Genomic DNA, 11,311 nt, shown 5'->3' on the forward strand with positions numbered 1-11,311 from the left:
TTTTTGAGGTTCCCAGCAGACACATATTTGTGAATTTGCTTACAAGATTAATTTGAAAAAAAAAAAAGTTTACCTTATAAGTCCTATTGTTACCATCTCAAACTAATAATGATAGGAAAGCCGATTTCTCCCACCCACACGCATTGTAATGCTGTCTAATTGAACAATTACCGAGGCTATTTAGTGGGGATGAGGAACCCAAGTGAGGATGGACACATCTTGCGGTTAAGGTAAGCTTACAAAGGTAATTGCAAAGGCTTTGTTTTTCATTGTCATTTCTTATTACGAAGTTTGGTAGGGTATTCAAATGTGGCTCTCGCACTCCTTTTATGTACACGAGTTTGCTTGGTTGAATTTCAAAGACTATTGTTAGACGTTTTCGTGTTTGCTTGAGCTTACACTTTTTAATATGCACACACAACCGTTTACAACCGTCCAGTGTTCATTGCATGAATAGTCGCATTGCATTTTGTAAACTGATGTTTGATACTGTTCTACTAATTTGGTCAATAGGCTTATTTAAATTAGGGAGACTGTATTTTACACTCGGGTCATGAACGCTGGTACATGTGTTTCATGTTGATACTTAAATAATCCGATTGTTTCTTTAAACTATGCGTAGGCCTATTAGATGAATGTGTTTATATATGGCAGATTTGAACACTGAATGACACTGATGTGTAGCAGGGCGCCTCGATTAGTCCTGGGATGATCCAGGAGAGTGCATGGAATCGACTGCTCCCTTCCCGAGTTTATGGTCGCCTTCATGTAGCGCAGACGTCCGCAGATCTGCGCTGCTCCACCAACGGGATCGTCGAGATTCTGTAGATCTGTGCAGAATTGCTCAAATCTGCGATACAAGAACGATTGTGTGACGATGTAAAAATCCATATTAAACGGGATGGTGGACCTCAAGCATTTATCATCTTGATGCGATCGCAAACCAGTCCTAATTTCCATACAGCACACGGTGGTTTTCCTTGAACAATCTCTCCCATCCTTTACATAAACTTGTACTCTCTTTGTGTCAATATTAGGCATGAGGTGACCTGAGCTAAAACTTGGTCAACATGCTTTTTCTAATTGCAGGGATTGTCGTTTGTCTGGTCTTGGTCTGAAATGGTTCCAGATTTTCAAGTACATCTTCCTTCTGTGCTTCTGCTGCTGCTGTCAGGTGAGAACACGTGTAGAAGGGGGTTCATTTTAGATGATTTGGATGAATGTCTTTAATACAATGTACAGGTTTTCAGACTCTTATTTTAAATTGTATTATGTATTTTTTTAAACATCCTTCATAAGTAATTATCACTGCTGTTAATTTCTTTTAAGGTTGCATCAAGGAAGAATGTGCTTTAGAGAGAAGCCCACCAGTTTCTGAAAAGCAGAATGGTAAGGCCTTTCTCAGTGGTCACAATGGTTCAGGTGTAGATTGAATGCACTTGCCACCTCTGTTTAGTAAAAATCAAGAACTGTATCTTTTTTTAATAGTAATACACAACAAAGGAGCTTCTTCAACATCTCACTTGAAAGATTCAATCATTGGCAGCAGACAAACAATTCTGAGGAATTCTTCATTAGGAAAGTAGCTTATGGCAGTCACAGCTCCAGTCAAGACAGGGTTAATTTTCTGAGGACATCCACAAAGGTAGTGAAGAACTATGGGCTCAAATTAGCACCATAAGTATTGCATTCAAAGGAAAAAAAAAAATAATATATATTTTTATTTATTGTAAACAAACAAACAAAAAAACTTAAGAAAAAATTGATGTTGAGATCAAAAATAACAAAAATTAAAAGCAAAATTTATAGAATTGTAAACAAAAAAAAAAAATGTATCGAAAGCAAAAAAAAAACTTGTTAAATCGAGAGCAAAACTGATGTGCTCGCCTGCAGTCCCTGGCTTTGCTTGCGATGCTGCAATTTTTGCTTTCGCTGCCAGTTTCTTTGCTTTCAGTTTATTTTTTTTCGTTACAAGTTTTGGCGCTGTTTTGTCGTGAGGGTGGGATTTACAGGGAGGCGTGGATCATGGGTCTCCATTGGTCCAGCAAGTTTGAGTGATGGTTCTTCCTAACCCAATCGGTGAGCAGGTGGGCTGATTTGGTGATCTCTGTGTGGGATGGGAATCGACTGTCTCCGTTTCAACAGCAGCGCCGGTTCAGCGACTCATTAAACCCCCTGTGTGCACAGAGACCTGCAGTCAAGAGCTGCACAATCACTGGATCCCACCGCCATTTGAGCCCAAACATACAGAACTGAAACAAAACAGGACTCACCGGCTACGTGTACAGTAACATGTTTAATATCATGTTCATATTACTGTAACCTGCACAAGCACTTTAATTCAGCTGCTCAGATAAAACAGTGCCAGAGTGATGAAACTCACATCATTTAGCAAGAGGCAAATGGAGGGGCTTCATATTCATTAAAAGCATGTGATGTCCCAGTTTATGTTTAGGTAAGAAACACACACACACATTCATACTCACATATATATACATATTAGATGTATGGATAGTGACCTACAAAATTACTGGCGCCATTGATAAAGATGCGAATAAAGGCTGTATAAAATAAACTCATGTAATATTTAGAAAGCGATTGTCCACTACTTTTATAAAAAACAAGCTTTGTTTATAATTAAATTCCAAAGCCATGTAGCTGCACCACTCAGTCTATGGGTCAGCCGGTGTTGTAGTAAAGATGTATAGAGTGGTGACTGTCAGACCAGCCCACCCTGCTCACTGATTGTGTTAGGATGAACCGTCAAACCTGCTGGACCAATGAAGACCCATGATCCATGCCTCCCTGTAAATCCCGCCCTCATGACAAAACCATGCCAAAACTCGTAAACTAAAAAAATGTAATTGAAAGCAAAGAAACTGGCGGTGAAAGCAAAAATTGCAGCATCGCAATCAAAGACGAACTGGAGGCGAGCCCGTCAGTTTTGCTCTCGATTTAACATTTTTTGCATTCGAGTTTTTTTTTTGGTTTATAATATATATATTTTTTTAATGCGATACTTATGGCGCTAATTTGAGCCCATAAAGAACAGTCAACTTTGGGTAATTCGAAAGAATTTGCTAGTTGTTACGAGTCCCATGGACCCAGAAAGTACTTCCACCAAAAGTCAATAGCACTGCTCTTTGCATTAGGCCTCTAGATCTCTGGATTCTCAACTAAGAATTTTGTTGTAAACCAATACAGATTACTTATAAAAGTATCTACAACTTGAAACATCTAATCCTAATTTCCATTCACCTTCAGTGTGAAACTTGCCTCCACCACTTTTTACATTCTCTTGGTTTGAATTTATTTGGCATTCCTATCTCTCAGACAACAGAATATTATTATATTCTAGTAATTTATAGAAGTAAGTCTGCCTTTAGGAAAATGCAGTCAGATCATTTAATACTACAAATATGCATTCAACTCATTTCTCTGACTTTACCAAGCCCATTGTTTAAAACGCTGAGTGCTTTCAAAATGAAGCATAGCTCTTATGTTGGTGCATTGGAAACTCACTTGGTGTTATCACAAAATTCTGGTGGAGGTACAACTTAAAGCCCAAAGTCTCTACTTAATTATTCAACCACTATGTTCAGCCCCTTATCTACCAGTTCTACACTGAATTATTTGTGGGCTACAAGTTCCAAGACAACAGACCATGTACTAAACCTGTGTTTGAAAAAATATAGGGGAATCTAACCATTTCTCTTGTTCAACCAGCAACTATCACATCGTTGCAGCCAAACCTTAAAATGTGGTCAACAGTGGCTGCTCCTGATGAGACAACAGTCATCAGTCATTCTGTATCTGAAGGTGGCATACAAGGCCTTCAGTATGACTTGGTAACAATCCATACAGAGGAAATGGTTACTAAAAGTGATCTAGAGAGGACCAGTGAAGAGGCTCCTTATTCAATGGCTTCCGCTTACAGCACGATACGTCCCAGTGTTCTCTGGGAACATGAAAGTACAGGTAAAACCCAAATGCCTTTCATTAGTACGTCTATATATTTAAGTGCTAATGTGAATACTACATCTACTTTACATATGGTTCTGTTGCCTACAGGTTCCAAGACTGATTATCCGCAAAGGTCAACATCTCTTGAGGATTCTTTCACCAGAATGACGTCTCAAAATTCAGTCTCCCAAATCCTACCAGCATCTGTTACATCGGATATAGAGTTGAGGACATCAGTGGCTATTTCTAATGGAAACACAAACCGTCAGTCTGAGACAGATGAACCTGAAAAGGCCATACAAAATGCTTTAACGGTACATACTGAGTTGATGGATGAAGTAAGACAAAAGACAACTAGTGTAGATGGCTTACATGTAACATCTTCCACTGTAAGTTTGCTTGCTTTAGGTGAAAATGCTTCCCAAAGGAAGACCAGCCCTCGTGTCCATAAAACAACGTACAGTATTTTATCTGAGCACCAGAACAAAGGCACAACAGAAAATCCTTTAGGTATTACGTCTACATATATTTCTAGTACTCGGATGAATGAAACCTTTGTCTTGCCTACAGTGTTTTTGTCTACGGATTCTGGATTAGGTGAGCATTCAAAAACCCCAGTATCTCCCCAAGATTCATCCACTGAAGTGATGAGTTCCACTTGGGTTCAGAAAATTACAAATTTGCTAACAAGGAAGTTGGTAACTGTATCACCATCAGTCACTTCGCATTTGGACATAACATCCACAACTCCTGAGGGCATCACAAGTAATCAACCCAGTACTAAACCAGTTATTTTTGGAAGTGTAAAGGAGGACTTTCAACATGATTTAAGAACCTCACTTTCTACAGAAATAACCAAAGTAAATGCAAGGACCACTTTTGTAGATAGTCCTTTTACAACAGTCAAGTCAACAACCCCTTCACTACAGACATCTGATTTAAGCTCACATGATACAACACTGACTTCTTATGCCATCTCTTCAGAACAAGACATGAAAGGCACGGTTTTCAAAGACATGAGTACCACCCGTCACTTATCAAGTAGTATGCCACTATTAAACTCTGTTACATCCAAGATGTTCCCTAAATATTCAAAGACAACGGGTTATTTTCAGAATCCACATTTTCTCCTCCGTTCTACTCCTCATTCTAAATATCAGACTTCTAATCGAGGTGAAACGAGCATTGGAATGAAATGGTTTCCTAGCCATGTAGAAACCTCCACTGTTTCAAGCCCACCAATAACTTCAGCTACCACATTGGATTTCACCATTTTATCTACAAAAGAATCTGAAGATCCTGAAGGAGGTTTGAGGGCAATCAATTTTGAAGATCTGCAGAACTCATTTAAGTCACGAGACACTTTTGTTCCTCAATCAGAAACTGGATCGTGGCCTGCCACGTTTGCTACCCCGGTGATCGATAGGGCTACTACAAAGCATTTTTTTCAGAATGCTTTGCCCTTCAAGCTTAATGTAATTTTCACAAGAGGAACTCGGAGAAGGGATTTGGAAGACAAAGATTTTGAGACTCAGCTTAGAACATATGTAAGTACATGAGAGGGGGTTAAAGTGGCAGATGATCAAGCTTGAGTCATCGTCTTTCTTGACATTACTTGGAGCTAGAAATGGAACTTGGCAAAGTAGAGTCATTACATTCTAAATCCTGTATGAAATGCTTTATTTTGTTTTATCTTTCAATTTCAGTTGCACTGGGAATTTGCACATCAATATGGGCAAACTTTCTTGGAAACCAGGATCAAGGTCTCTTTGTGAGTGATATTGTTTGGTAATGGGTAGCATCTTAATAATAGGATCCTAATAATAAACATAATCAGTTTATTAGGCATCAACAGGAAGCACAGTATTGTTATACACAGTTTCACTTATTTATGATGCATCTAACATAGCAGGTAATGGCTGAACTTGGAAGATCTATACCTTTTACAACTTAGAGATCTTATCCTGCTTTTGCCTAATTTTGTAGTTGATGTGCATAAAATCTGGATAGAGGCGGGGAGATGAAATAATGAAACTTATCTAAAATACTTGTGTATTAACCACATTTTTCTCCAGGGGTAAAGGTGTAGCAGTTGTGGAAGGAGTGCTGAGGTTTGAGTATGGAGCCCAGCTCCCCACCAAGTCTGACATTGTCCGAACACTGGTCACATTTGCCATTGAACAATCCATAGGGTCCAGGAAGTGGAAGATTGATGTGCATTCTATTCGATCAGGCGGTGAGATAGTTAAGCTTATTTTGCTTGGGTGTGACTCAGTGGATAATTTCTTGCCTAATGCTGTACTTCCTCAAAAGGGTATTACTGTGTTCTCCATGTGTATTGTATGGAACCTGAAACAATGGCTGTAATTGGTTGTTCAAGGTTGCAATTTTTGGATTAGAGATTGTTGCAATACATGATAAGCTTTCTTCAGCATGCAAGTAGACAATTTATATGAGTGGCATTTATAGTTCTTGAATGATGTAAGCATGTTATTAAAGAGAACCTTTTTGCTTTAGCAATTCTACATGCATTTATATTTAAATCCACTGTTTCATATTTATGTATTAACTTCTCAGATTGCTGCTGATTTCAATTATACATAAAATCTCTTTATTCAGAAGAATGAATAAGAAATGTCATTAAAGGGCATGTGAACGTACAAATTAGTCAAATGCAGAAAAACAAACATGAAAAAACGTATCCCTTAATTCAATTATCCCTTAATTTAAAGAGCACAGTGTGCTTCAAGGGAATGTGATCCTATTCATTTGAGCATTTTGCATTCTGCTGACAGGGATAATTAGCCGACTCATTACTTCTGTACAAACCTGCAGTGCTTGGGAAGGGAAAAAGTCAAGAACAATGATGGAAAACAGTCTAACATTCTGTGGAAACTGCTTCATCCACTGCTCCATGGTTACACATTTGCTTTCTGTACAAGACCAAGATGTGGAATGAAACAATGTTAACATTGCGTCTTCAAGACTAATTTGAAAATGGCTGTTTCTCCTCATGAATCTGGACACAATCCAGGGAGCATATCGCAGCCTGTAACGGCTTGTCAAAACAATGGAAAGATTAAGGCCAGCTGCCCAAAATATTTAAATGTGCAATGCTTATGTTTACAGTTAAGAGAAAAATAACAAATCATGCTTGCATGGCCTTGACTGATGAGATCGTTTGGGGTTGTACAAATTTTCCATGCTCTGATTTGCCTTTTAGCCTTTTGCTGGTGGTCGTAACTTTAGAAGTCTTGTCTACCCTTAAATACAATAACAAAGCTGCCCACAATTTACACCCAACACCACAATGATGTATAGCCCACAACAACCGTAAGGTAAAAAGCTTTTGTACTATTACAACATTGTCCAAACAGTTTCCCCTTTCTTTACAACATTCACATAGAGGATTTACAAATGGATGAGTGAACATGCATTTTCTTCTTTCAGTTGCTCTAGTCTATAGATTTTCCTAGACAAATTTGGAATAATCTTTGACAGACTCCAGACTCCAAGAGGCATTTCTCAGCCTTGGAATTATGAGTGGAAAAATGCCTCCATTAGACAGTGTTACAACAGAGCAGACTCATGTTATAAGTAACCAGCTGTTACTGTTGCCATTAAAATATTTTCCACTAGAAAATAAATAAATGCCAATGTTAATTACATGACCATATTCCACTTCTGGTGCTCCTGAAATGGCTAAAACTATATGCAACTTATTTTTAAATCCCTGTTGAGACGACGGTCTTCTGCAAGTCATGACTGTTTAGTTTTGCAACTTCATCCAGTCATTCCTGGATGTTCATGCCTGCAATAATCTAGTAACACTAAATTTATACTTAATCCCTTTGGATCCAGGTGATTTCTAAAATTGATCTGCTACTGTAAACTTGATTGTGGTGTCTATTTTTTTTTTTTTTTAATTCTTATTTAAACAGGGATCAGTCCATCTAACCTTGCCCCAGAAAAACTCCCCTTCAGGTTTATTCAAATTCATGATGCGAGTCTTGCCTCTATTTCTAATGAAGATGACCGCCGGGGACTGAGGGCTCAGGTATGGCCTTAATTTTGATAAGAACTTACCTGACCAATGCAATTGATAATTGATAATCTGAGTGCCCTGTAAGCTATATAATAATGTTATAGTATTGAAAACAGTCAAGTCTCTGAATGATTGTATTACAAGCAGCACTGTGTGCATTTATTAATCTTTGCAGTTGCAGCAAGTAACTGATTTGTGTAAATGCAATATGGGATATAAATGTGTACGTTGAGCCTGACAAATAAGCATTATTTAAACTACTTTCATGTGGGAGACATTTGTGATTTATTATGACTTGTTCTACATTTATATGGCCTTATTACTTTAACTCATGCAATCCTCAGATTTTAAATTTGGTGCAGTATTATATACACTAGAATAACTATTTTTTCATTGGATCTTAACATATTAATTGGGTATATGACTGGTAGATCTACCTTAATTAGATTTATAACCTTGAAGATTACATTTATACCAGTATGTCAGACAACATGTCTATGTTGTCTTTGTTATTCTGTGCATTTAAACATATGATTATCGATTTCACAAATGTTTGTTAGAAAATATATATATTAATTACAGCTAGAGTATATTTGTTATGAAATGGCAATCCAGGTAAGGCATCCAAGTGTAAAAAGAATGCTTTGGAAATGTTTTCATTAAAGGCATGGGACCAAATTAGATCCATGCACCGAAGGCTCTACTAGATGCATTTCCAAAACAAAGGTACACCTGATACTGAAAGCTTTATCTGCATACTGTACATCTTCTATAAGTGTTTGTATTCTTTGAGTAGTGATTCCACCTCAAAGTAGAATATTCTCCTCCATTCCAGTAACACGTTCCTGTTTTTTCTCTGCCATAGAGGATTTTAAGGCCATTATATATTACTGTACATCTGGCCTAGTTTTGTCATATTTCCCTGATTGCTTTGTGAAAGGAAGAGGAAGTTTCACTTTTTTACTCAGTACTCATAGACTATTGACCATGCATATGATATTTTTTGGAAATATTTGTGCTATTCTCCAATGTTTTAAATCCCGATTTTCATAACTAGGTGAAACGAGCAATTGAAACTGGCTTCCCAGTAGAGTCTGTGATGTTTGATGAGATCAGGTAAGTGGTGGATTTGTTTTAAATTTCCAATCCCTATTGGTTGGTGCAGAAAACTATACTGTCCAACTAGTTTAAAAAAATAAATAAAAATCTAACCAGATACTTAGACTAGACTTTCCAAACAAAGCCAAAATATTTTTGTTTTGAAATAAAATGCAGGAGGCAATTTATTACTCAGTGATTTTCCTACACATCTGTAAAGTGTGTTTGTGTTCAGATGTTTAACTTGTTTTTGAATGGCAAAGTTGAAATCTGATTCCCAGTCTTCAGTATTGTGTAATGCATTTCCTCTGTGGAATATAGACATGTTACTGTAGTTCTCCTGTTTCTCTTTTGACCGTTAATTGAATTGAATACAGATTATGTATGCCTTTTTTTGTTTTTTAAATTGATGCATTATGTATACATGCTTGTCAATGATTGTAACATAAATTGGATACATTTTCAGTAATTTTAATAAAATCTATACAGGCATGTGAGCCTTGAAATTGTTAGTTGCACACTATCTAAATTGAGGTCTTTCTTTCCTAATCTAGTTTAATACATTATAGGTATTTGGTTAAGGTGTCATTTTAATTGTCTAATGCATGCATGCATTCATTCATATTTGTATATTCCATTAATCTTCTATAACATGTGCTACCCATTTGTCGTTTTGACTGTTACAGAAAGCTTCATTAAGAAGGAATGGAATTACAATTATGTATAAGGAAAAACAAGGGTAAATTGCTACAGTTTATGAAAGGCTTCTGCTCTTTCATGTTTCCCATTGAACAGTAACATCTATGGCGATATTGAGGTTAAAGGTGCTGCTTTTCTCAACACAACCTTCCATGTGAAGACCCAGCTGGTTCTGCAGCATCTCTGCGGTCAGTGGAACCAGTTTGTGGACCTGACCACCCTCATCATCCGCGGTAAAATCACAAGTTCTTATTGTGGTTTTGCCACTGCAGAAGCTTCTAATACGTGAATTATTTTCCATGTAAAATTGCAAAACTATTCTGATAAGAGTTCACAAAGCTGACTGACTGAAAGCATGCAGAGGGGAGACTAATGGTTTTGCAAAATCCCAACAAATAAAATCCCACAACATGCATTATATAGGACATGAGGACAGAATGAGTAACTTCTCTGCATTAAGTAGTACTCTTCCTTGTATCCACTTCTTTTGTAGGGGAGGCTGCAAACCTGGAGACTATTCCACTGGAGTTCACTATTCTGAATAAGGAATACAACTCATCCGTGCTGGATCATTCCTCCCGATACTACAAGTCCCTCAGAAAAGAAGTCAGCCACAGTGTATGAGTATTCCACTTCTGCAGTCAAATTAGTTGAATGCTTTCCAGTGTTGCTAAATGTATTTGCCCATTGAGATGATGTTCAATAAATTAATATACTGTATCTTACCTGCTCATTGTCTGGTCCAATATGAGGTTTATGGAACATTTTTCTTCGGTTGTTGGTGTATTCTAGGTGTACTACGTCCTGAAGCCAAAGTTTGAAGCCTTGTTGCAAGTTGTAGTTCGCAATTTTTTGTAAGTTTATTTTTGTCTGCTTCTGAAGATCGTTCAGGGTGATAGTTTAAATGGGGGAAGAGTTCTTCTGATGTACATTTGGAAGCATTATGCTGGGGGTGTTGGAGCAAGGTGCCATGACTCTGCCGCTGATGGTGGTGCTTCTAAGAGTGATAATCTTTGTTCCTAGACTTGAAGAGCAACATTGAGTTTTTCCTGTAAATTCTTCCCTTGACCTTTGTGACATTCTGCATGCTGGGGCACCAGGTGAGTGATTTCACTCACTGATATTTAAATTTAAGAGCTAATGGCTTTAAATGCAATTAAGCGATCCTTACTTGTTCGTAAGAAATACAAACCAAAGCCACAAACCAGTCTGCAGTCTATATTTGCGGTTACCTTAGTAACAGTTTTTATCCTGCCATTACATGTGCTGATTATGTAAAGACAGGATAAGAATTTAAATTAGGGTAATGTTACATATCATTTTGATTTGCTCTGATGTCACATTTAACAGTGGTGGTGAGGCAGGATTTTAAATTTCATGGAAAGTGTAAGCTTTCACATTTTTGTCCGTTGGTATTGAAATATTTGTTTTGGAAATGCATATTCCATAACCCGTTAATGCTTACCTGTATTGCACTATTCAAAGTCCCCCAAACAAAAAGGAAAG

General features: G+C 37.4%; 1 protein-coding gene across 2 annotated transcripts in view; it reads left to right on the forward strand.

Moving 5' to 3' along the window:
* Positions 1-78: 78 nt before the first annotated feature.
* Positions 79-11,311, forward strand: part of LOC136748880 (serine-rich adhesin for platelets) — a 16,902-nt gene continuing 5,669 nt past the window's right edge. The window contains exons 1-13 of one of the 2 annotated variants that reach the window (XR_010816643.1): positions 79-230; positions 1,090-1,174; positions 1,330-1,389; positions 3,727-3,978; positions 4,072-5,510; positions 5,670-5,734; positions 6,039-6,199; positions 7,905-8,020; positions 9,066-9,124; positions 9,902-10,038; positions 10,299-10,423; positions 10,598-10,659; positions 10,829-10,905. Coding sequence is in view for 1 of the 2 variants with exons in the window: in XM_066702906.1 (XP_066559003.1) it covers positions 1,120-1,174; positions 1,330-1,389; positions 3,727-3,978; positions 4,072-5,510; positions 5,670-5,734; positions 6,039-6,199; positions 7,905-8,020; positions 9,066-9,124; positions 9,902-10,038; positions 10,299-10,423; positions 10,598-10,659 (2,531 nt within the window). In the remaining variant the exon portion in view is untranslated. The remainder of the gene's footprint in view (positions 231-1,089; positions 1,175-1,329; positions 1,390-3,726; positions 3,979-4,071; positions 5,511-5,669; positions 5,735-6,038; positions 6,200-7,904; positions 8,021-9,065; positions 9,125-9,901; positions 10,039-10,298; positions 10,424-10,597; positions 10,660-10,828; positions 10,906-11,311) is intronic. The other variant, XM_066702906.1, reaches the window with a different exon arrangement.

This window comes from Amia ocellicauda, chromosome 4 (assembly GCF_036373705.1).
Source record: "Amia ocellicauda isolate fAmiCal2 chromosome 4, fAmiCal2.hap1, whole genome shotgun sequence".
Classification (NCBI taxonomy): domain Eukaryota; kingdom Metazoa; phylum Chordata; class Actinopteri; order Amiiformes; family Amiidae; genus Amia; species Amia ocellicauda.